This window comes from Jaculus jaculus, chromosome 13 (assembly GCF_020740685.1).
Source record: "Jaculus jaculus isolate mJacJac1 chromosome 13, mJacJac1.mat.Y.cur, whole genome shotgun sequence".
NCBI classification, from domain to species: domain Eukaryota; kingdom Metazoa; phylum Chordata; class Mammalia; order Rodentia; family Dipodidae; genus Jaculus; species Jaculus jaculus.
The window spans coordinates 22051549-22076799 of record NC_059114.1 but is presented as its reverse complement, the minus strand read 5'-3'; the positions used below and the strand labels follow the sequence as shown (position 1 = coordinate 22076799).

Sequence of the window (25251 nt, the reverse complement as noted above, 5' to 3'; positions counted from 1 at the left end):
CTGGGTCTCCTTTCCTCCTCAGTTAGGGAATAGGCCTGCTCAAGGTCCCACAGCTGATGTCAGGTTCAAAGCTGGGACCTGGCCTCTTAGGAAAGCACACTTTACCACCTGTTCCCCTCTGGTCGCCTTGGAGAATCCTGGGGCATTTGGATTTCCAGCCTGTTTGCTCTTTGTCCCTTTGCTCTGGGGACTGGGTTCCTTCCTCATGACACCCTCTACCCTAGATGAAGGCAGAGCGTTTCCGGCAGCTTTTCGCCGCCTTCGGCACGCTGACCGACTGCAGCCTGAAGTTCACCAAAGATGGCAAGTTCCGCAAGTTTGGTTTTATTGGCTTCAAGTCTGAGGAAGAGGCCCAGGCAGCGCTGAGCCATTTCAACAGGAGCTTTATCGACACGTCCCGGATCACAGTGAGTCTGGGAGGGTCTTAACCCTTACCTGGCCATCGACACTGATGCCACTTGGTCTTACACTCAGCATTCACGTCCCAAGGCTGGCTTCCTTCAGTACACAAATTTTCAAGCGGCTGAGAATTGCTTGAGAGCTTTTTTTTAAAACTTACTGAAAATTTGCATACATGTATATCGTGTATCTTGATCATAATGGCCTTCCAGTACCTTCTTTTGTCCCCCTTCCACTGAACCCTTCTTTCCAACTAGTCCTCCTCTATTTTGAAGTCACTTTTTCCCCCTTCATCACCCATGATGGGCCCCACGTTGTGCCGGTCTGGTGCAGGTAATGTCAGCTGCTGAGAGGTCACGAGTGCCACGGCCACGTCATGTCTGAAGGCAGCTTTCCGCAGCCCCCCGCCCTCAGTCCTTTGGCTCTGACATCCTTTCCACCACCTCTTCCTCAGCGCTCCCTGAGCCTTAGAGGGCTTGACCGGTGTCTCACTTAGCCGTGAGCACGCCGCAGTCACTCATTCTCGGCGCTTGGACAGGTGTTCAGTCTCCCCAGTAGTCACTGCCGACTGCAGCAAGCAGCTCGTCTGCCAGAGGCAAGAGCCGCACTAACGTGGGCACGAGCGTGAGTATTCAGAGCCCAGTGATGGGCCACAGCACCTCCACTGAGCCACATGGTACTAGTGAGGTCTTGTTTTGACCCATCATGTGGAGGTGACCCAGGAATTGGTGGCTGAAGTCAAGGCTGGGGTTGACATTAATTTGCCTCAGGTGACTCAGCAAAACAGTGGCAACTATAGAACCTGAATTCCAGGTACTGAAAGGCAGCCTGGTGCCACAGCAGGTGTGGAAATCTCCCTCTCTCACACACAGGTAGAGTTCTGCAAGTCTTGGAGATCTGATGAAGCCTGGAGCAAACATGCCCAGAAACCCAGCCAGGCCAAGCAGCCATCCACGACTCTGTTCCCCCAGATGCTAAGAAAGTACGCGGTGCTCCCCCAGCCCTGTGCCTGCTGGCAGGGTGGTCTCACTGGGAGAGAAGCAAGACTCTCTTGGGTGGTTCCAGAAAGTGGGCCCACCTAGGGCGATGCGCTTCTGTCCCCTTCCCCACTGTGACCTTCAGTGCCTGCCTTCTGCTTCCAGGACCACAGCAAGAAAATAGTGCCAAGCGAACTGGAGAAGGTGAGCATCTTGTGACCGAGACGGAAGGCCACACGGAGTTGAGAGAAGGTGGGCTAGAGGGGCTGAGCTCTGCCTAAATCCTCTCGCCTCTTCTCCCTCTTCCCCATAGCTGAAGGAAGATGGCGACTTCCAGGAGTTCCTGTCCATTCACCAGAACAGGGCCCAGGTGGCCACGTGGGCCAACGATGCTCTGGACACTGAGCCCCCGAAAGGGAAGAACAAGCCAGCCAGTGACTATCTGAACTTTGACTCCGCCTCCGGGCAGCAGAGCGAGGAGGAGCAAGAAGGTGAGGGGGGGTGTGCCCGGGGCCAGAGGCACACCTGGCATGCCCACAGGCCTGTGTCTAGCCTTGGGCTGATGGGCCTCTGGGTGGGCCAGGTGGTCGCTGCCCTCAAGTTCTCAGCAGGGTAAGCAGCCCACCTGCAGGTATGCCCAGGCAGTTCCTGTCACTGCCTGTCACTGGGCCAGTCTTCATTGAGCACTGCATATGCACGTTCATGACGCTCACTTCCACATACACAAGATATTTATTATTATTATTTTTTGCAGTGGGGGGATCTTGTTTCGCTCTAGCCCAGGCTGACCTGTGTAGTCTCAGGCTGGCCTGAAACTCACAGCGATCCTCCTACCGTTGCCTCCTGAGTGCTGGGATTAAGGGCGTGCGGCACCACGCCCAGCTAATTTTTCTTTTCTTAATGAATAAACAAAGATAACATGTAAAGGAGGTTGTGGAGAAGGCCAGGCTGGTAGCAGAGAGCCATGGCACTCTTGGTGGGTGGCACACACAATGCCAAGTCTTCTGCAGCCTGGGTAGTGCCGTCAGGCATTAACTCCATTGGGTGTTGGTGCCATCGGCATTGCTTCTCAGAGGGTTCACTGGGGTTGCGTGTGGTAGGTGTGTCACCTCCAGCCATTCCTGAGTTGGTAGCCTACCCTCAGCTGGTGCAGGTCTTGGCTTGCGCTCTGAGGTTGCTGGTCTCCTTTCTCCAGAGGAACAAGGCCTGCAGCCAAAGGCAGCTGTGCAGAAGGAGCTGTCAGACATGGACTACCTGAAATCCAAGATGGTGCAAGCTGAGGTGTCCTCCTCAGAAGGGGAGGAGGACGAGGACAGTGAAGACGAGGCAGTGAACTGTGACGAAGGCAGTGAGTCCGAGGAGGAGGAGGAAGAGGAGGGCTCCCCTGCTGCTCCAGCCAAGCAGGAGTGTGCAAGCCAGGGATCCCTGCCTGGGAGCAGAAGGCCTCAGGAGGCTGCAGACAAGGTGTGTGTGTGAGTCTGGGCGGTGAGGCAAGAGACCAGCCTGGGTTTTCCCTGGTTCCTGTAGTCTCCCTGTGGAATCGCACTGCTCAGGTGGACATGAAAGGTGCTGGGCACAGTGCGGCACGAGGAGGCTCTGCGTCAGCATTGCAGGTGTCACCAAATCTAGGGCTCCTGCATTGCTGTGCCTGCGGCTTGCTGGGCTCAGTGCACAGCCCTCTTGTGAGCATTGGAGGCTCTGTCACTGTTGCCTCGACCTCTGCCTGGGCTTGGTTCACAGTGAGTCGTTAGCTCCAGTGTGTCTAGCTCCCCCTGGCGCAGACACCCCTTTCTATACCAGGGTATCCATGCCATCATCTGCTGTGACAGCTGCTTACTGGCCATTCCTCCTTGTTCTTGTCCATAACTCAGGCAGGGAAACCAGCCCACCAGAAGGATCCCACCACTCCCTACACTGTGAAGCTACGAGGAGCCCCGTTCAACGTCACCGAGGTATGGAACCCTTGGGGAAGGATCAGAGAGGAGGTGGAGGGTGCCAGAATCAGTTGGGGCCGTGAACTAGAAGGAAGAGGTATCTGAGATCTGATAACATTTAGGCATCAAAACAGTAGGGAGTTGGGTGGCTACGAGAAGACTCATTTCCATCAGAGGAGACATGCATGCATACATACAAATACTGGACTGGATTCTCTAATTGGTACCCAAAAATGAGGGGAAATGTTATTTCGAAGAATTAAGCCAGCCATGATATTGCACACCTGTAAGCCCAGTACTCAGGAGACTGAGGCAGGAGGATCTCTAGTTTGAAGCCAGTTTAAGCCACTAGCAAGACCCTATCTCAAAAAAAAAAAAAAAAAGAAAAGACAACCAGACAAACAATAGTATTGACGGCTTCATAGATGTTTCAAAATTGTCAAGCACTTTTTCTTTTTTTAAAACTTATTGACAACTTCCATGATTATAGACAATAAACCATGATAATTCCCTCCCCTCCCTTACTTCCCTATCATAAATCCATGTTCCATGATACCCCCCCCCCCCAAAATAGTCTCTCTTTTTTATTTGAGACAGAAAGGGGCAGGAGACAGAGAGAATGGGCACACCAGGGCATTTACCCGATGCAAATGAACTCCAGACGCATGTGCCACCCTGTGCATCTGGCTTACATGGGACCTGGAGAATTGAACCTGGGTCCTTAGGGTCCACTGGCAAGCACGTCAACCACTAAACCATCTCTCCAGCCCCTCTATTTTGTTTTGATGTCATCGTATTTTCCTCCTATTATGAAGTCTTGTGTAGGTCGTAACAGGCACTGTGAGGTCATAGAAATCCAGGCCATTTTGTGTCTGGTACATTGTATTGTAAGCATTCCTACCCTTCCTTTGGCTCTTACTTTCTTTTGTTTGATTTATTTATTTATTTATTTATTTGACAGAGAAAGAAGGAGAGAGTGAGAGAATGGGCATGCCAGGGCCTCCAGCCACTGCAAATGAACTACAGATACATGCGCCCCCTTGTGCATCTGGCTAATGTGGGTCCTGGGGAATCGAACCTGGGTCCTTTGGCTTTGTAGGCAAACACCTTAACCACTAAGCCATCCCTCCAGCCCTGTTTTGTTTTGTTTTGTTTTGTTTTGAGGTAGGGTCTCGCTCCAGCCCAGGCTGTCCTGGAATTGACTGTGTAGTATCAGGGTAGCCTTGAACTCAGGGTACTCCTCCTCCCTCTACCTCCCCAGTGCTGGGATTAAAGATGTGCTCCACCATGCCTAGCTGTGGCTCTTACATTCTTTCCACCACCTCTTCTGCAATGAGCCCTGAGCCTTGGAAGGTGTGATAGAGATGTTCTGTGCTGAGCACTCCTCTTTTGCTTCTTTTCAGTACTGTGGTACCTTTTGAGCCATCCCAGAGATCACTGCCATCTGAAAAAAGAAGCTTCTTAACCAAAAGTGAGAGTAGCATTGGTATGTGGGTGTGAATATTAAGAAAAGTGATTACAGGGCTGGAGAAATAACTTAGCAGTTAAGGCACTTGCCCGCAAAGTCAAAGGGTCCAGGTTCAGTTCCCTAGTACCTACATAAAGCCAGATGCACAAGGTGGCCCATGTGTCTGGAGTTAGTTTGCCCTGGCTAGTGGCAATGTGTGCCCATTTTTTTTCCGTCCCCCCCCCCCATCTCTCTGTCTCATTCCCTTTCTCTCTCAAGTAATAAATACAGTATTTTAAAAAATCTTTTAAAAAGTGCTTACAGGCCAGTTTGATGAGCATAATATATGCATTTAGCCAGACACCAGCAGGTGTTACACCATTAGGACTCATGACCTTCCCCCACCATCGGCTTTTGAGTAGGTTTTCAATACCAAGGGTGTATTCTCTCCCGTGGAGTGGACCTCTAGTACAATTAGAGAGCAGCTGGTTTCCACCATAACAGAGATGCCACTATTGCACCTGTTGGCTCATTTGGCCTAGCTGGCCAAACCTAAGGCTTGCAGTGTCCACTGTTGTTTATCTACACTGATGACTTCTGTCTCCCATGGAGCTGCATGCAGCATAGCTTTTTCCAGTTTTCTGTTGGCTGGTCAACAGGTAGGTTTTCAGCTCAGCTCCAGCTTGATTTGTCAGTGGTCTTGTAGTCCAAGAATATGGAGTCTTCAGCAGTAGGGTCTTTCCATATATTCCTGGTGGGAAACCAAGAGCATTGGCAATGGCCTATAATATTTTGGGGGGTAACAAGGACCGCTGTGGCCAACAAATCACTGGAAGGTGTTCCATCCCTGGCACTGCAATTTTACTAGTAACAATCTATGGCTTTTGGGTGTGCCATTGTCCAAAAAAGTAGGTTTACATATGGCTTATTCATACCATCTTAGATTTTGAATAACCCTTCCCCCACACCTATCCTTTACTCAGTCTCATTCTCTGACCTCGCTTAGTCCATTCCCCGGTAATCTGTTCTTCTACTTACATATATACAATACCATCCCCTTCAGTCCTCCCCTCTCCTCCCTCCCTTTCTAGCTTAGAGGCCTCTGCCACTGATTTTTACTTCAACTCACAAGTCTAAACATTCCTAACTAGGATCCACATATGAAAGAGAACATGTGGTATTTGGCTTACTGGGCCTCAAGTGCTTTTTCTTTAAATACTTATTTGTGAGAGAGGGAAAGAGGAATATAGGGAATGGGCAAATCAGGGCCTCCAGCCACTGCAAATGATTTCCAGGCACACGCACCACCTTGTGCATGTGGCTTACGTGGGTCCTGGAGAATCAAACCTGGGTCCTAGACATTGCAGGCAAGTGCCTTAACCACTGACCCATCTCTCCAACTCTCAAGTCCCTTTTTTTTTGGTTTTGGTTTTCATTTTAGTTTTTTGAGGTAGGGTTTCACTCTAGCCCAGGCTGACCTGGAACTTCCTATGTAGTCTCAGGCTGGCCTTGAACTCATGGCAATCCTCCTACCTCTGCCTCCTGAGTGCTGGGAGTAAAGGTGTGCCCCACCACCCCTGGCTCCCTCAAGTACTTTTTCAAAACAGATTTTTTTTATTTATTTATTTGTGCGCATATGTGGGGTGGGGGGCGGAGAGGGGGTATGGGTACACTGGGATCTCTTCCACTGCAAACAAGTGCCCATCTGGCTTCACATGAGTAGCTGGGAAATTGAACCTGAACTGGCAGGCTTTGCAAGCAAGCACCGTTAGCTGCTGAGCCATCTCTCCAGCCCCTCGAGTACTACTTTTTTCTTTTGAGGTAGTGTTTTCCTTTAGCCCAGGCTGACTTCGAATTCACCACGTAGTCTCTGGGTGGCCTTTAACTCACAGTGAACCTCCTGCCTCTGCTTCCCAAGTGCTGGGATTAAAGGTGTGTGCCACCATACCCTGTAAGTACTTCTTCTTAATTCTTGTTGTTTGTGGTCAAGGTATTGGGATGGGGACTCAGGGCCTTTGTTAGCTAAGCAAGAGCTCTGCTATTGAGCTGCATCTCTATCCCAGTTATCAAAAAATTGCGAATTCTAAGATAAAATACTTGAGAATTATGTTATTTAATATCTCTGATGAATTATTTTGTTTGGGGGGGGAATATACAAAGGGAAATTCTCTCCTTCTTGCAGAAAAATGTTAAGGAATTCCTGGCACCCCTGAAGCCAGTGGCCATTCGAATAGTGAGAAACGCTCACGGGAACAAAACAGGTGAGATGTTCCTTCTCAGGTGTGCTAGAGAAGCAGCTGTACATTGGGAAGCTGGGGCTGCCGAGGAAGGGAGAAGCTGTAAGGATGACTGTCTTCTGTCTGTGGCTCCAGTCTGGTAGATGTGGTTAGCACGTCAGGACAAGGGTCCGTCTCATCCCTGCTTCTGCCTTCCTGGTTCTGTGAGCGGCGCCATTTGTAAGTGAGTGTCATGCACGAACTGTTTCCGCTCTTTTCAGCAACAGGCGCGTGAGGTAGATGCACATCTCCCTTCTTTTTCTTCTATGAGCCCTTTATAGAAAGCGTGACCCTTTCCTGGTTGGCCTGTGTGTGATACGACTGGGAAGAGGAGATGGGGCGTGTTAGTACTTGAGGGAAAGTAGTGCTAGAAAGATTCTGCGCCCAAGAGCCCTGCGAGGCTTCATGTGAGTGAGTGGTGTGCCTGCGGCTGTCTGTCTCGTGTTAACCCTGAGCCGCGAGTAGCAGCAGGAGGCCGGGTGCACCGGCCCTGAGCATCCCTGGCTGGGGCGCGCGTACACCTTCCTCAAGAGCACCATGGCTGCTGGACAGAGGCTGCCATCAGTTGACAGTACCCACCACATTCCAGTTCAGCACAGCCATTATGCTCATTGGGAAAAAAGTGGTTTATTGTCCTTGGCAGGAAGAGGCCGTTTGGACAGAGCAGTGGGGAGGAAGGTGCTTGTGCACTGGGGATGGTCTAAGCACCTTCCCGTGGTTCCATTCATTTCACTCTTGGCTTTAACGTACCATGTACCAGGCCAATGTGCTCAGCCATCCTGACTCTTCCTGCAGAGAGTGCGCGGTGAGGTAGAGGAGAGGCTCCATCCCAGGCTGGCCACTTAGGAGCCCTGCGAACTTGGATAGAGGGCCAACCTCGGTACCTTTGTGCATGGACAGACACTTGTCACCCAGTTGTGAGGAGCAAGTTAATATTTAGAGCCATGCTGGCCCCATCATCCACTCTTTGGAAGCTGTTGTTATATTGTACAGTCAGCTGCTGCTGATGGCTGCGGCCCTGGCTCAGGGCCCTTGAGAGAGCAAATGGGGAGCAGGAAGTAGCTGTGGAGCAAGAGAGCAGCTTGAGGGCCTAGCGCTGCAGCGCACCAGCTTTGCGTGGCTCGTGAGGGTAGCAGACATGGCTGCCAGGTAGCTAGCGAGGAGGCAGGCTGGGGCAGGCAGGGACAGCAGTGAGTGTGTGCTCAAGCCTGGGTAGAGCCCATCGTTTCTCATAGGCAGATGTGGCTGCCTGAGAACGGGAAAGGCGATGCCCAGAAAAGTCCTGCAGCTCATACAGAAAATGCGTGCACTTTGGACTGAGTTTCACTCTTGTGGTCAGATAGCCATGGGCCTTGGCATGTCTCATAGCTGCTTCAAGAAAGGGGTATGTGACCCTGCTCAGCTGCCTCCCAAGGTCAAGCTCCCCTCAGGAAGGACTCTCCGGCTGCCATTTCTGAGCACCACAGACTGGTTGTGGAGGTGGCCTTTGCCGTGCAGAATTGGGTCTCAGCACAGCCACCTTTGACGCTTCTCCAGAGAATGTCAGGAGTGGGGTGAGGTTGGGATGGGCAGAAAGGGCGCTATTGCTGGCTCCTAGAACCCACAGCATCCATAAAGCCAGGACACCCAGTCTGAAGCTTTTCTGAGGAAGCATGACTGGGGCAGGTGGAGCAGCCTGGAGGTCAGCACCTAGGACACCCCCATGGTGCGCAGAGCCACACTCGCCTGTCTGTCCTTTCTCAGGGTACATCTTTGTGGATTTAAGCAGTGAAGAGGAAGTGAAGAAAGCTCTGAAATGCAACCGGGAATACATGGGTAAGTATTGCGTGTCCTCTGAGTGCACCAGGTGTGGTCACACCCGACCTGAGTCACAGAGCAGTCTTGCGGGCCTACATCAGCGTCACGTGTTGCTGTCTAACCCTCCTCTCTGCCAGACAGTGGCCCCAGGGACCCAGCAGGGAGCAGAGAGTCCGCAGCCCCTGCCCTGGGGAGCTGCACCAGTGCACTGACCCAGAGGAAGTCACAGAAGAAACAGGCAGAGTAGGGCAGGGCTCAGGAGGCACACCTCTAACTGGCTTGTCCTGCCCTGGCCTCCTGGGACAGCGTACTGGGCAGAGGGGCAGCAAGTTGGTAGGACACAGTCTTTGCCTGTCTCTGGCATGGACAGTGGCTCAGTGCAGCCGCAGACCACTAAGGGAGATGGGGCCCACAGGGGTCCGCTAGTGAGTCTGGGCACAGTGAGGTGGGGGGGGGGGGATGAGTACTGACTGAAGCTGGATCAGGCACCTGGAGGGGTGCGTGTACCAGTTCACCAGCTCCTCCCATGTTGGGTTGTCACATGGGCCCAGCAGTGCCATGACAGGCCCAGCGGCTGCATCCTGTGCATGACAGGCCCCGGCAGACTCCTCAGGGTTGACTGGAAGGATGAGAGGTCCCAAAGCCCAGGGCACAGCCAGCTATCACCAGCCACCGAGCCAGGAGGTTCTGGCCATTCCAGATCCCCCAAAGTCCTGACCCCTGCTCTCGTACAGGTGGACGCTACATTGAAGTGTTCAGGGAGAAGCAGGTTCCCACGGCCCAGGGACTCCCAAAGAGCAACACCAAAGTCTGGCAGGGCCGCACCCTTGGGGAGCATGAGGAGGAGGAGGATCTGGCTGACTCAGGGAGACTCTTCGTACGCAACCTGTCCTATACCAGCTCTGAGGAGGACCTGGAGACACTCTTCTCTGCCTATGGTGGGTGCATGGCATCTCTCTCCACTACTTTGGGGCTGCTGCTGCTCTTAACGAGGCCTGCTGGCCCTGCCTGTCCTGGGTTTGCTAATGCCTCAGCTCTGAGTAGGTGTCATCCTCGGCGTGGAGCCAGGAGAGGAGTGGTTACCTGAGATCTTCACTTTGCTGTCTAAAGGCCTTGAAAAAATTTATTTATTTGAGGGAAAGAGGCAGGTTGAGAAAGTAGGCATGCCAGGGCCTCCAGTCACTGCAAACAACTCCAGATGCATGCACCACGTGGGTACTGGAGAATCAAACTTGGGTCCTAAGGCTTCACAGCAGGTGCCTTAACTACTAAGCCATTTCTCCTACCCTAAAGGCTTTTTAAAAATCTTTTTTAGTGAGGCGAGGGAGGGAATTACCATGGGGTATTATTTATAATTTTGGAAGTTGTCAAAAAATATTTTTAAAAGTGTTTTTGGATGGCAGGAGGGCTGGCTTAGTGGTTAAGGCACTTGCCTGCAAAGCCAAAGAACCCAGGTTCGATTCCCCAGGACCCACATAAGCCAGATGCACATGGTGCCTCATGCATCTGGAGTTCAGTTGCAGTGGCTAGAGGCCCTGGCATGCCCATTCTGTCTCTCTTCTTATCTCTGTCAAATAAATACATAAATACAAATAAATACGTAAATACAATATTAAAAATCTTTTCCAGGGGCTATAGGATCTTGCTATAAAGCCTGTGCTGACCTTGCCTTGAACTCATGATGCATTATAGCCCATGCTGTTCTCAAAGTGGGCAGCCAAATAAACTGGCAGTCAGGGCTGGTTTCCTTTTGTTCTGGTGATAGTTTTGGGGCTAGAACCCAGGGCCTTGCACGTGTCAGGCAGGCACTCTTGTGACCGAGACACACCCCAACCCACTTTTCTGACTTTCCAGGCCCCAAACTCAGTGGCCCACTATTCAACGTGGCCACACAGGTCCATGTGGTTATAGTTACTACACAGAAGAGCAGTGGGACTCCGCATGGGCTGAGGCCGTGAGGCTACCAGAACCTCTGCAGTGCTACCCTGTGGCTCTTCTTTGTTTTTAGTTAGAGAACAGGCATGCCAGAGCCTCCAGCCATTGCAAACCAACTCCATACTTGCACCACCTTGTGCATCTGGCTTACATGGGTACTGGGGAATGGAACCTGGGGCCTTAGGCTTTTCAGGCAAGCACTTTAACTGGTAACCCATCTCTGCAGCTCCCCCATGGTTGTTGTGAGGCTGGCCTGGACGTGGAGGATCAGAGGCAAGAGGGCTGAGGAGGCTTCTGTGTAGGACCCAAGAGCAGAGAAGGTGGTGTGACCTCTAAGCCTGTCCACTGCTGTCCTGTTATATGGGTCTTTTAGCACAGGCTGGTCCCCCTGATGGCCATAGGGAGATGGGTCATCTAGGCTGTGCGTGTCCTTTTGGTAAAACAGAGCCTAGAGGGTGGAGTATGGTCATACTTTGTGTTCAGAGGAGGAACCACCATAGAGCACGTGCATGTGTGCAGTGTGGTGATGTCATGGCAAATACACGGCATTGCCTGTAGGGGGCACAGTTGAGTACTTCCCACGTATCACCTCAGCTTGCCCCACAGCTGCTCTGTGAACCAGGAACTCGCAGGGTGTCTTACAGGTGAGGAAACAGACTTGTGCAGATTGAGTGACTTGCCCAGGTAGGCCTCACCTGGGCAGGTAGCAGAGCTGGGATGCAGCCTGGCATCTCCATCTTCCCACCCCTTCTCTGGAGGTAGACACATAGAACCTTTGCCCTAATTGGTGTCATGTGTGGCACTCACCATCACCTTCTTGTGAGCTGGCAGCCTCACTAATCTAGAGCAGCCATTTGATGGTCTGAGATCCAACCTATTGCAGGGCCAGCCCCAGCTCTCCCATCCACCAGCACTCGGGACAGCTTGACTCAGCAGCCCAATACCAGATGCTTCTCCCACCCTCAGGGCCCCTGTCAGAGCTCCACTACCCCATCGACAGCCTGACCAAGAAGCCCAAAGGCTTTGCCTTTGTCACCTACATGTTTCCTGAGCACGCTGTGAAGGCCTATGCCGACGTGGACGGGCAGGTGTTCCAGGTAAGTTGGCTCAGAGCTGGCTGGGCCGCTGCCCTGTACTTAGGTGAGCAAGAACGACTATGTATGAGTGTACATGTGTCCACCTGCCACACTGTCGCCTCACGCGGGCTGCTAGAAGATCCCTGAGGGCAGGGCTCTAGACTGCCCTTCACTGTCATTAGCACCTGAATGTGCCAAGCGCACAGTATGTCCTCACAGAATCTTGGTGACTGATGAAGCTTGTCGTGGCCTCTAGGAGCAATGCTTGGCCAGAGGAAGAAGCAGCAAGGGTGATGGCTGGGGCGTGCTGAAGCTTCTCGTAGGGTGGATGAGGCTCTTACCTACTTCTCTCAGTGTCGTGCATGGCACTTGTCCCCAACACTGGGCTGCCTTCTCATCTGCCCCTGGCTTCATTCATGGCTTATGGCTGTCCTTATGGTACCCACCTGTGTGGAGCTAATATGAGAGACAGGATGGGGTGCTGCAAGTGTGGCTTGTGACAAAAGTTTCCTTCATGTGGTGGGGTCAGCTGTCCTTTCCATAGTGACAGGTCCCTGTGCCACACGGACTAAGTGACCCCTGGTCATTCTGCTGACATTATATGTCACAATAGTCAGGGTCTTCTGAAGACCCAGTGCACTTGTAGCTGAAGCTGATGACACAGAGCAGCGCCTGCGTACTTCTTCCTCTTCCTCCAGGGCAGGATGCTCCACGTCCTGCCGTCCACCATCAAGAAAGAAGCCAGCCAGGATGCTGACACCGCAGGCTCCTCGTACAAGAAGAAGAAGGAAGCCAAGGACAAAGCCAACAGCTCCAGGTCCTTGTCACCCCTCAGTGGGTCCCTGAGCCCCCGTCCCAGCATCTGGTGCCCTCGGCCCTGACTTTCTGAGGCGCCTGGGTTCTTTGATTCTTTCTCGTGAACCTAGTTCCTCACCTTCCAGAGCCTCAGTTTACCTGTGCGCTACCTGAGGAGAGCAGAAGTAGCACCCCCCAGATTGCCAGTCAGGGCTGGAAGGTGGGAGACTCAAGTCCTGCCAGCCTCCTGGGCTTCAGGGCCCACACAAGGAGAGGAAGAGAGGGGCTCAGGCAAGCGGGCTGAGGTGCCGTTTCTTAGAGGTTTTGCCCCATTCTGCTCCCTGCTCTCTTTAGTTCTCACAACTGGAACACGCTGTTCATGGGGCCGAATGCTGTGGCCGACGCCATTGCTCAGAAGTACAATGCCACCAAGAGCCAAGTGTTTGACCATGTGAGTGAGTGACTGCTCTGTGTGTGTGGGTGTGTGCACGTGCGTGTGTACTTTGTGTACTTGGCCTGCTCACATCTTTTCCAGTGCAGATATCTGGAACTGGCCAACCACTGAGTCGTCTTAGAAAACCTGGGAATGTATTTTTCAGCTGGTTGGCAGAGGGTGCTCAGTGACTTTGCCCATTAGTTCCTTCCTCTGTCTTTGATCCTTTCTTCCCAGACATTCAAGGCCAGCACTATTCCCTTAGACATGAATAGCGTGGCCATAGTATATATTATTTTTTTATATGCCATAGTATATTTTAAAGTCAGTATATCTAAAGTATTATTTGAATATGTATGCAATATAAAAATTTCCCAACTACTTTTCCTTCTTTTAAAAAAATTAATTAATTAATTAGAGAGAGAGAGAGAATGGGCATGCCAGGGCCTCTAGCCACCACAAATGAATTCCAGATGCATGTGCCACCTTGTGCATCTGGCTTTCCGTGGATACTGGGGAATCAAACTCAGGTCCTTTGGCTTTGCAGGCAAGCACTTAGCCAGTAAGCCATCTCTCAAGGCCTTTGGCTTTTTTAAGTACAGCCTATGTTTAATGCGTGGAGCGCTGATTTGAACATGCAACAGTTCAGTGGCCTGTGGCAGTTCAGTGTTGGGCAGTGCATCCTGACCTAAGTTAAGAGGGATGGCCAGGGTAGCTCAGATGCCACCCTGGAAACTCAGCTGTGCCCCATTAAAAAGGGCCTGGTTCTTCCAGTGCCTTTAGGGGAAGAAGACAAAAGTGACAGGTGAATTATGATGGCTGTAGTGTGGCAGCAAGGTGACGTGCAAGCTGAGGCTGAGGTCACCGGATAGACTTGTAGTGGGCCCAGCATGTCCATCTGCCTGAAGGGGCCTGAGGGAAGAGACCTGGAGTGGGCTTGGGGGCAAAGCTAGAGAGACCCATGTGGCCCCAGGTTGACTGTGTGAGACTGAGGGAGCCTAGGCCACAGGAGCCTCAGAGCCGTGGGTGGCTGATGGGCGCTGGCTATTTCCATGTCTCTCTGAGCCTCCTGATTGGCCGTTGGGCCTCCTTGCCCCTTCCCACAGGAGACCAAAGGTAGTGTGGCCGTGCGGGTGGCCCTGGGTGAGACCCAGCTGGTCCAGGAAGTCCGGCGCTTCCTCCTTGACAACGGTGTCTGTCTGGACTCATTCAGCCAGGTAGGCCCCAAGCCAGCAGCTGCTGTGGAGTTAGGAGCGCATTTCCTGGGAATCTGGAGATGAGGGTGATTGGAGCTTTCTCCACGTGGAACCCTGCAGGGTTGATACCTCAGAACTGTTCCACCAAATGACAGAGATGCCCCCGGGGTTGCGAACTCTTCCTGACTCCTGGGACTGAGGCAGCAGATCTGCCCTTTACAAAAGGGTGGGCTCCCTGGCTCCACTGCAGTCCCACCCGCTGAGCTCCCACCCCCGCGGGGCTCCTCACCTGCGGCCGCTCTCCGCTGTCAGCGCTGCGCAGCCCTCGTGTTGTCACAGCTGCCCGTCTCCCCCCTCAGGCTGCCGCGGAGCGGAGCAAGACGGTGATTTTGGCCAAGAACCTGCCGGCAGGCACCCTGGCTGCGGAGCTGCAGGAGGCCTTTGGCCGCTTCGGCAGCCTAGGCCGCGTGCTGCTGCCTGAGGGTGGTGTCACGGCCATCGTGGAGTTCCTGGAGCCCCTGGAGGCCCGCAAGGCCTTCAGGCACCTGGCTTATTCCAAGGTAAGTTGCCAACCTCAGTGTGATGTGGAGAAGCCCTAGGGCAGCTTTGGGGAGACAGTTGGTGAGCTGGTTTGCCCACAGGTGGAGTGGGCTGTGCTCAGAATCCACCCCCACCGTGAGCTGAGTGTCTTCCTGAACATCAGCCCTCCCCTGAGGATCGCCCAGAAGCTTGCCTGGCTTCCAGCGTCGCTCTGGCTGTCCTCTGCCCCCTTTTCTTACCTTGGCTTGAATTGTCCTTGTCTCACTGCCCTGCACCTGATTCTTGGTTAAGAAAAAGAAAAAAGAAAATGCAGGTGTGAGTTTCCTGGGGCAGCATGATAACTGACCATTGCCCCAGTGGCATAAAACTGCGGGAGTCTCTGATTAAGCTGACATCTCAATTCCAGTCCTGCAGTGCAGTGGGCTTCCCCATTAGCTGCAAGGCAGTGCCACGTCACTTGGCTTGGGTGTCTCCCCATCTCCTGACCTCAGTCCCCAGCCCCCCTCTGCACTGCTGTTCCAAGGATGCTCATTGAGTTCCAGTCACCCAGCTAGTTAGTTCAGGGCCATCTCATCCATCCATCCCTTAGTGGCATGAGGTTCTGGGGTTGAAGACTTGGCCACGTTTTTGGAGCCACCATTCCATCGTCTGTAAAGAATCGGGAATTTCTTTTTGCCTGATACTTTTATGCTTTTAGACCTTGGTCATCCTCACCTCCACCCTCTCCCCACTCCCTGTGATCATTAGGAGCAGGTGGGGAAATGATTTCCGTCTTCTGCTGTTTTGGCTCCACAACAGTCCCAGCCTGGGGTTCTGCCAACTGCTTTGTCAGAAGTGTGTTTGTGCCTGGCCCATAAGCACCGTTGCCTAAGTGGGGCCCCGGTGTGAGATGTGAGCACCCCTGGAATGCTGACACCCTCTTTCTTCTACCACTTTTGAAAGAAATGCTTGTTATCAAAGGTCTCTTGCAATGTGTGTGTGGCAAGGAACTTTCTCTTTCTTTTCGACTGTTTCACCAATTTATCAGTCATGTGATACCCCACCTTATACACATGGCCATTGAGGCCCAAAGTCACCACAGCTAAAAGGCGATGGAGCTAACTGAACTGTGGCCTTTCTCACACCCAAGCTTGTGTTTTTCTTAAACATAATTAACTTGCGATGCTATGAAATTGGAGTGGGAAATTTGGACATGCGTGCCACTCACTGTCGGGGTAGTGTATCTGTGCCACACAACCTTGTGCAGAAAACTGCCCGTGCACGCATGCCTGCCTACGCACACGCCACCTGGGGCCGTGCACGTGTCTAGAGAGCGCGTGCTCAAGGCTGCAGAGTGCACTGCTTCTCCCAGACGCTGACCCACGGTTCTGCCACCCTGTACCCCTCCTCAAGCCACAAAGGGCCTGAAGCTTTTCTCTCACAGCTGAAATACAGTACCAGGGCCTGTAGCTTGTTCCCAGGCATCTGCAGCATGAGGGGCTCAGGGCCCAGGACACCCCCCCCACACACACCCCTGGCTCCATGGCCTGTGACTCTCAGGCATTTGTCACGGAACCCCTCCCACAGTATCAGCACCCCTGTCTCCACAGTTCCACCATGTCCCTCTGTTCTTGGAGTGGGCTCCAGTTGGTGTCTTTGGTGCAGCCCCACAGAAGAAAGAGTCCCACATCACCCCAGCAGAACCACTGGAAAAGGACCACGTGCCACCAGAAACAGGTAAGAGCTATGGCCGAAGTCATTGTGCCATGGGACTGTGGGAGGACAGCGAGGGGCAGCTGAAACTGCCCATCATGCCATTGGCTTAATATTCCTGTGTTGCCTAACCGACCAGTGGGTCTCAGATTGGATAGGAGTATAAACTGTCCTTTGAAAAAAAGAACGTCAAAATTAAGGGTATTACATGAGGTAATGAGTATTGTAGTTTGTCAGTTAAAGGGTGTAGGAAAGACATCCCAGAATTCCTATTAATACAGAAATTCAGAACAGCCAATGGAAACCTGGTTTCCAGGAGAGAGGTAACCTAGGGCTGATGGAGGCAGCCATTCTTGAATGTCTTGGATTGCTACAGCACAGCCTAGCGTCCAGTGACTGCAGAGGCAGGAAAGGAAAGGGCAGTGGTGGCTCCTGGGGCCAAACAAGTGTCCCTGACCCCCCACTGGTGTGTCACAGCCAGGGTCAGGTGACAGTGTTGATAGGAGCAACACTGTTGTTTGTCCCTTGTTAGAACTGTGACCTCATACACAGACACCAAGGGAGTGAAGGCCTATGGGAAAAGTGTGTGTCTGTCTTCTTCCTGGGAGGGCGGGTAACACGTCTCTGAGCCAAGCCCCTGACACACATGAGGCTTGAGGGTGGTTCCAGGTTCTTTAGCCTGTGAGTGGCCAGGGACACTGTCAGTCACAGTAATAGGTATGTTTGGGCCCAGTCCAGCCACCCTGGAGTTTGCTTCTAGTGCTTCTCGCTGTCTGGAAGGACACCGCATGAGTCCTCACTGGCTTGTCCACTGCTCAAGCCACCCCTCCGCTTTCCCACTGACCACCGCACCCATCGAGACCTGTCTGAGAATGATCCCGAAGGACAGCCTTTGCTCCCTGCCTGCCAGCGCCCAGTACTTTGTGTCCTCGCCCGTGAGGCTCTGTCCAGTGTGCTGTTCTCTGTGTGGGCTCCTTGCTGTGGCTGGGCAAGCGTCTCCTCCAGGGATTTTGGTCTCTAGTTTGTAAAATAGGGGATGCCCCAGGAACTATTGAGGCCTTTGTCAGGACGGGAGGAGAGGTGCAGTCTGCAGGTCACGGTTGCTGCTACACGTTTGTGGCTGACAAGATCTGTGTGTCCCCATGCGGGCCTGGTCTGTGCTCATATGTGTCCCTGAGCAGGGCTGGTCTCCGTGTACCTGCATGTCCCTGTGCGGGGCTGGGGTGGGTGCGTTGCTCTGAAGCACAGGGTGACTTCCCAGTGCCAGGAATCAGCATCCCCCTGCCCCTGGTCATCAGCCTGTGTGTCAGTGGTCAGTGTTCCCAGCAGCCATGCCCCTGAGCCCCAGACTGATTAGCAGAGGTCACAGAGCTTGGGGCCTCCTCTGGCTGCCTGACCTCCATTGCACTAGGAAGCTGCACCTAGCTGTGCCCCGCCCAGCCACACTGCCCACATCCCTCTCACCAGTGCCGCCTGGCTCCTTTTGTCCCTCTTTTGACTACTTGCCCTTCCCTGCCCCTGGCGCCAGGCTGTTTTCATCTGCTCCTCCCAGCCCTGGGCCTGAGAACCTTGGAGGGCTGAGGTGAAAATCCTGACTTGGATTCTCACAGGATAGGAAAGGAGGAGAGACAGCCGGGGTAGGAGATGTTCCTGAGGTCCCCCCCACCCCGCTTTTCTGCACCAATGTCCTCCCTGCACAGGTCCCGGGGGAAGTTGACAGTGTTTTATCTCCCCACAACCAAGACCCTCACCTTGAGATAAAGGGCTCCGCGTTAGGGGAGGTCCCACAAAGCTGCTTGCCACTGATAACAGGCCTGGGATGCAGGAATCCTGTAGCCTGATTATACTGGCACCCCATGTGGCCTGTGGCGTTTTACCTTGCTGGCTACAGATGGGAGCACAGCCTCCCTGCTACTCCAGCCCCTCAGCCCGCCAAGATTCTAGATCCTTGCCCTCTCCCGGCCCAGCTCTCCTCCTTTCCACTCCTTCCCTGTCACCCTGGCTCCTGGTTCTGAGTGTTGACAAACGTGCTTGAGCTTACAGTGCCCATTTCTTTCTCCCTCATCTCTTGTCTCCCCACTTGGGGCGGGAACAGAAGCCCTTGTTAATAAGAAGGCCTCTTTCATCGTCCTGGTGCTGGCCGCCTCCGCCTCCACCCTCCGGGACCCAGGTGCGGGTCTGTCCAGCCGGGCCTGGTTTGGCCACTAGGAAAGGACAAGGTGGCCACAGGGATTCAGCTCCCTGGAAGTATGGCCCTGGCTGGCCTTCTGGGAGTCAACAGGGACAGAGAGAGGGTCAGGGCCTTCCACAGCATCCTTTTTTGTATACAGAGTTAGGCATTCCCAGTGTGCATAGGAAGGAGGGGTGGAGTTGAGAATAAGCAGAACATCATTTCTTGGTTACTTGTGACAAGCCCAGGCCTCTTCGGGTGGTTCTCGTCACATGTTGGAGATAGCCCCACCAGTGTTTCCTTTTACAGACGAGGAAGCACAGAGAGCTTGTCTGATTTGAGCAGGGTCACACAGGTGGAGCCAGCCAGTTGCCCTGAGGACTGAGCTTGTCCTGTGACCCCCACAGATGCCTGTGAATCCAGTAAGCATGTTTGCTCAGGCGCAGGCTGAGACAAATTCATGTCCACAGCAGTCTCTGGAGCGCCACCTCTGAGCCCAGTGTTGGGAACATGGTTATTGAGTCAGGCTCAGTCATGTTCTCGAGCTGTCCTTTCAGTTGGGAACACCCAGATGTGAACGAGTCAGTAAGGTGACTTCACTGTGGCTCTGAAAGAAAGCAGAAAAGCGACAGCAGGCGCACACCACTAGAACTGCAGTTGGCAGGGGAGCCCTGAGGAGAGGAGTTTGGGCTGAGAGCTGTCGGAGCCAGGCCAGAGGAGAGGGATGGGTTGAGTGGGCGGTGCAACATGTGCCACGGCCTGCCAATCAGCCAAGAAGCCAGTGTGGTTGGTAGAGTGAGGCAGAGGAAGGGCCTAGGGTGAAGTCAGAGAAGCTGACAAGCCAGGGGCCGCACTGGAGGGAGGAAGCCACTCAGTTAGTAGTGCAGATGACTGACGAGGCATGTGGCTGTGTCGTGGGCACACGAACCTCAGAAGAGCCATGGCCCGGTGCAGGGGTGTGTGGTCTGGTGCGAGGGGGCTCAAGCGGGCCGTTCTGTCACCGGCTCAGCTTGCACGTGGCAGGGCCAAGGCTGACCCAGCTCACTCAGCTGTTTGTCCTGTCCACAGGTCCTCTCTCCTTGCCACCTTCTGACTTCAGTCTCCCCCAGCTCCCTTCCGAACCCCATACCCAGACCTCTGAAAACTGATACTTGTCTTGCCCCCCTGGCCCGTGTAAGGTGGACAATAGGAACAGGAGAGTGTGCCAAACACTGGCAAGGGGAAGCTGGCTCTAACACCCATAAGCCTGCCCCCAACAATACACTGCCTTCAGAAGGCATTAATTCCCAAATCTCCATCAGCTGGGAATCTAGTATTCAGAACACCTAAAATTATGGGGGACACCTCAATCAAACCACTATGTGGGTACAGGGAACTGAACCCTGACAAACCTTTTGTAAGGAAGTGCCTTTAAACATCTCTTCAGTTTCAGTTTATACTTTTATTTATTTATTTTTGTCTTTCCAAAGTAGGGTCTTCTGCTACTCCAGGGTAACCTGGCATTCACTATGTAGTTGTAAGGTGGCTTTGAACTTGCATTGATCCTCCTACCTTGGCCTGTTCATGGAGTAATTTATTTTGAGGTTCATGTTAGCATGGCCTGCTCCTATTTAGCACTCATAGTTTTAGTCTGGTTCATATTCCCTTTTCTTTGAAACTGGGCCAGCAGCAGGGCATCTGCCTGCCTGCCAATCCATCTCTTTGTCTCTCTGCTGAAGCTGGGCACATTCTTCCTGAAAGATGGTGCTTATGGAGACAGGGACCCTGTGATCCAGTAGGTTCTATGCTTTACGCCCTGGGACTTTGGTGAGTTGGCATTGTGTAATGGGTTTGTTTGTTTGTTTGGCAATGGGGGAGCAGCAGCAGATGGTGAGACCCCAGAAGGTAAGAAGGCAGCTGAGGAAGGAGCAGAGGCCCCCACAGCCAAGATGGAGGAAGAAGAGGAGGAAGAGGAAGAGGAAGAGGAGAGCCTTCCTGGGTGCACCCTGTTTATCAAGAACCTCAACTTCAGCACCACGGAGGAGACACTGAGGGAGGTGAGCAGGCTCTTGAGTGGCAGAGGGCATGGACGGGGTGGACACCTGGTCACACATCCAGTACCCCAGTACCTCTGTCCTCTGCCTTTGACCCCAGCTCGTGAGCATGTGCAGGCTGACAGCCAGCAGCACGTGTGTGACCTCTCAAGGCCTTGACGTAGCCCAGCCAGTGAGGGGTCTGGTGTCTGTGGGACGGGTGTCATGAGCAAGTCGTGGTGGTGTGCGGCCTGGCTGCTCGGAAGGCAGTCCTGGTGACACCTGTGGTGACCATCTTTTGCAGGTGTTTTCCAGAGTGGGAGCAGTGAAGAGCTGCTCGGTGTCCAAGAAGAAGAACAAAGCAGGTAGGTTCCTTATGAGCTCTCAGGAAGAAAGGTCTTGGAAGGAGCCATGTCCCAGGGTGGGGGGCTCGCCCCGTGCGTCTTGAGACCTCTGATTTTCAGGACGTGACACCTCCAGCTCTTTGTGGGCTTGTCTACAACAGCCCCTATCTGATTTCCCTGAACCTCCTGCTCTGTGGTGGGCCCAGCCTCATACGTCGTTCTTCTCACTCTGGAACCTTCTAGACAGCTAGGTAGCTTTGGAGCAGTTCCACAGGGACACCACTCTGCAACTGAAGTCTCCATATCCTGTACCTTAACACTCTGGAACTTTCCCTGACGTAGCAGTGAGTAACTAGTCTTGGTTTTCCCTCTAGCCATCTGAGGGAAATGAACCAGATGTAGTAGTTCTAGAACATTCCACTGCGTGAATTGTATTCTCTGGCCAGTGGCTGGGCGGGCCACGTGGAGAACACCCTCCTTACTCCATTGTGCCCTGGGTTTTGTCTTGGGTCTCTTGGCCCCGGTGTCCTGTGCAGTTGGGTAGAATTAAGCCCTGGCTTTCCCACAGCCATATGGTCCCTGCCTGAGGTCTCGGGTTGGCGGGATTGGTATGGATATTTTGCGGGCCAGCCTAGCTGTGTCCTTTTTTGTAGTGCTGAATAGCTGCAGGTTTGTTGCTCAGGTGTTCCCCAGGCAGGTCCCAGGGCCCACAGGTAGGAAGCGAGCCATTCAACGGCCCTCTCGAGCTCCCAGAATGCTGGAGAGGTACGAGAGTCCATGCCACAGCGCAGTGCTCGGGCTGTGGAGGGCAGACGCAGCCCAGCGGGCACCACGTCAGCACCTCAAGGAAGAGGCCACAGCAGAGCGCCGGCCACTTGTAGGGAAGGGGCAGAGAGTGGTCCTGGGAAGGCGGGCAGAGTCTTAAGTCTTGTGGCTTTTGTGTCCTGCCGAGCAGTTGGATGGCCCAGAGGTCGTGCTAAGCACATGTGGCACAGAAGTCATAGATACGTGTTGTCTGCTCGGGCTGCCCAGCACAACCACAGTTTGGGGGCCGAAACTCAGGAATGTTTTGTTTCACTATTATGGAGGCTGGAAACCTAAGATCAAAGTGCGGGCAGGGCTGATTTCTGCCAAGGGGAAGGAGCTGTTTCAAGCTCTGCACCCCATCCCAAACTGTGACAGCCATCTCTGGGTCCACTTCACATTCTCACTGTGTATAACTGTCCTGGGTTCAAAGCTACCCCCTCTTGTTTGTTTTTGAAATGGATTTTTATTGTGTAGGCCCAGACTGGCCTCACACCCATGATCCCCCTGCCTCAGCGTCCAGAGTGTTGGGGGTGTAGACATGCACCACATTGGTTTACTCCTATTTGTGAAAGGCATCAGTCATGCTGAATTTGAGCCCATCCTAGTGACTTCATTTTAGCTTGATTACCTCTCTCAGAGCATGTTTTACATAAGGTCCTGTTCTGAGGGGCAGAGACTGCCACATGGGAGCGTAGGACACACGCCTCCACACCAGCTCACGTGCACAAACAGTAAGCAGGAGTCTGACAGAGTGTTTTCAAGGGCTGTTGCCGTCCTAACTCTTAGTCCTCTAACGCGTTGGCTCTCCTCCCTGGACTTTACCAGAGGACATGTGGAAAGGAAGTCTTTGTGCATGGACCCGTGATCCACGCCCATATCTGCCTCTGAGTTATGTTGGCTACAGCCTAGTCAGGTCGCCGCTTATTACAACTGTGGTCATCCCTGATAGAGCCCCCTCCCTCCCACATCACATCACATCAATCATAACCCCACTGGCAGATTCATCAGGATTTCTGGTCACAAATGCCCTCTGGAGGGAGCTGGGGTCTTTCTGGAAGAAAAGGGGGTGTGAAAAGTGGAAGAGAAAATGAAGCAGGGCCCGCTGGGGGGAGCTGGAGGTCTCAGGCTGTGCTGAGCCTCCTTCCTCTCCTCCCCCATCTCGTCTCTCCTCAGGATCACTGGCTGTCCATGGGGTTCGGGTTTGTGGAGTACAGGAAGCCGGAGCAGGCCCAGAAAGCTCTCAAGCAGCTCCAGGTAATCTGGGGACCGTGGGACCATGGCCCACGGCCCACGAGGAATCAGGAGCCTTTCTCAGCCCTCCGTGGGCTCTTTGATTCATTTCTTCCACCCACAACACTTTCACTTGGCCTGACTTGTACCTGGGTACTGGGCTAGGTCTGGGTGGGGCAAGGGTTTCCCTCCTCCTCGGAGAAAACAACAGGCGATGTTCACAAGCGTGTGACTAAAGAAGACACTGCCCCAGGGGGATGCTCTAGGGGCCATGAGCCAGTGAAGTCAAACTGATAGGCATGGAGAAGTCAGCTGCACAGAGACCTGGGAGGAGAGCGCTGGGAGGAGGGGAGTGCCGTATGCAAAGGGCCTGTGGCCCAGGCTCTCAGGTAAGAATGAGCTGTGTATATTTGAGAAAACAAAGAGGCCAGTCTATCAGGAGATGGGGATCCAGCAGGAAGGTGAGGGGCTACAGGGTTGGAATTATGCCTGAAGGCAGTGGGAAGACCAAGGGGTCTCATGGGCTTTAGGACAGTCTCCTGAGGTTTGGTATTCCAAGAATAGTTGAGCTACTCAAGCAAGATACTGGATTGCTTGGGCCAGGGAGGGCAAAAGTGGGAGGAGGGTCTTAGGCTTGGAGTCCTGCCACAAAAGGAGGGATTGCTGTCCCTCCGATAGGCCATATGTCCCCAGGGCAGCTGGGGACCCTCAGCAGCCAGAGTGGAGCTGGGCTGTAGAGAGCGAGCAGCCTGGCTTTGCACCAGCCGCGCAAGGAGCCGGCCTCACTCACTGTGCCGCCACAAGCCCGTCCCTCCTGCAGGGGCAGAAGTCAGCATGTTAGCGTTCCCTCTGCGGGTTGCCTTAGGTTTTTTCAAAGATGTTAGAAATCCCACTTTGTAAGCTTGGCGTGGTGGCACATGCTTTTTTATTTTTTTAATTTTTATTAACATTTTCCATGATTATAAAAAAATATCCCATGGTAATTCCCTCCCTCCCCACCCCTACACTTTCCCATTTGAAATTCCATTCTCCATCCTATTACCTCCCCATCTCAATCATTGTAATTTACATATATGACAATATCAACCTATTAAGTATCCTCTTCCCTTCCTTTCTCTACCCTTTATGTCTCCTTTTTAAACTTACTGGCCTCTGCTACTAAGTATTTTCATTCTCACGCAGAAAGCCCAATCATCTGTAGCTAGGATCCACATATGAGAGAGAACATGTGACGCTTGGCTTTCTGGCCTGGGGTTACCTCACTTAGTATAATCCTTTCCAGGTCCATCCATTTTTTCTGCAAATTTCATAACTTCATTGTTCTTTACCGCTGAGTAGAACTCCATTGTATAAATGGGTGCGACAACATGCTTTTAATCCAAGCTCTTGGGAGGCAGAGGTAGGAAGATCACTGTGATTTTGAGGCCACCTGGGACCACAAAATGAGTACCGAGTCAGCCAGGCTAGAGTGAGAGCCTACCTCATAAAAAAGGGAAAAAAATTGCACTGTATTACTAGGTACTGTATATTGATTTAACTTTGAGCTGTATAATTCCACAGGCCCATCTTTTCTCTGTCTCATGAGCCTGAACTTCCACTTGCATGCACACCATGTACAGTAGTTCTGCATGTACATGTGCTTGTTGCCACCAAAGATGGTGCACATGGCACTCTCTGAGGGTGTCTTCTGGGCGCTCCTGGAGACTTCCAGGGTCATTTTGCTACAGCGCCAGCTCCGCCTGCATGACTGCTGCCCGGGGCCTCTTGTGTGCAGCTTGAGGTGGCTTTGCCTGTCATAAGCTGAGGGAGCACTCTGCAGGGTCAGTGCCCGTGGGCTCTTCTTCGTGAAGACGCCCGTAAACAAGGGGAAGCTCCTGTGCGTCTGTGTGGTCAGGAGACCGACAGGATGCTGGCTCGGCGCCTGGCTAGGGGAGGCCTTGCCAGGGGAAACACATCTCTGTCCTTGGTTCTGAGACCAACCCTCTGTCTAGGTTGTCCAGCCGCAGGACTAGGTGCTTCTGAAGAGTAAGGGGGTAGTGACAAGCCATGTCATTCTGTTTTTCCTAGGGTCATGTCGTGGATGGCCACAAGCTGGAAGTGCGGATCTCAGAACGGGCCACTATGTGAGTCTTGGGTCCCCTCTGTCCTTTGATGGCATCCATCCTCTCTGACTTTGGGGCTGGCTGACCGC

General features: G+C 53.0%; 1 protein-coding gene across 1 annotated transcript in view; it reads left to right on the top strand.

The window, feature by feature from the left end:
- Window positions 1-22366, top strand: part of LOC123454045 (probable RNA-binding protein 19) — a 28169-nt gene extending 5803 nt beyond the window's left edge. Inside the window, 19 exon segments of the mRNA XM_045132115.1 lie at window positions 225-407; window positions 1272-1350; window positions 1353-1381; window positions 1542-1580; window positions 1690-1867; window positions 2572-2840; window positions 3248-3328; window positions 6940-7018; window positions 8777-8848; window positions 9565-9768; window positions 11732-11862; window positions 12540-12658; window positions 12991-13087; window positions 14176-14286; window positions 14625-14825; window positions 16395-16521; window positions 20528-20703; window positions 20984-21044; window positions 22344-22366. Coding sequence (XP_044988050.1) covers window positions 225-407; window positions 1272-1350; window positions 1353-1381; window positions 1542-1580; window positions 1690-1867; window positions 2572-2840; window positions 3248-3328; window positions 6940-7018; window positions 8777-8848; window positions 9565-9768; window positions 11732-11862; window positions 12540-12658; window positions 12991-13087; window positions 14176-14286; window positions 14625-14825; window positions 16395-16521; window positions 20528-20703; window positions 20984-21044; window positions 22344-22366 — 2259 coding nt within the window.
- The last annotated feature ends 2885 nt before the right edge of the window (window positions 22367-25251 follow it).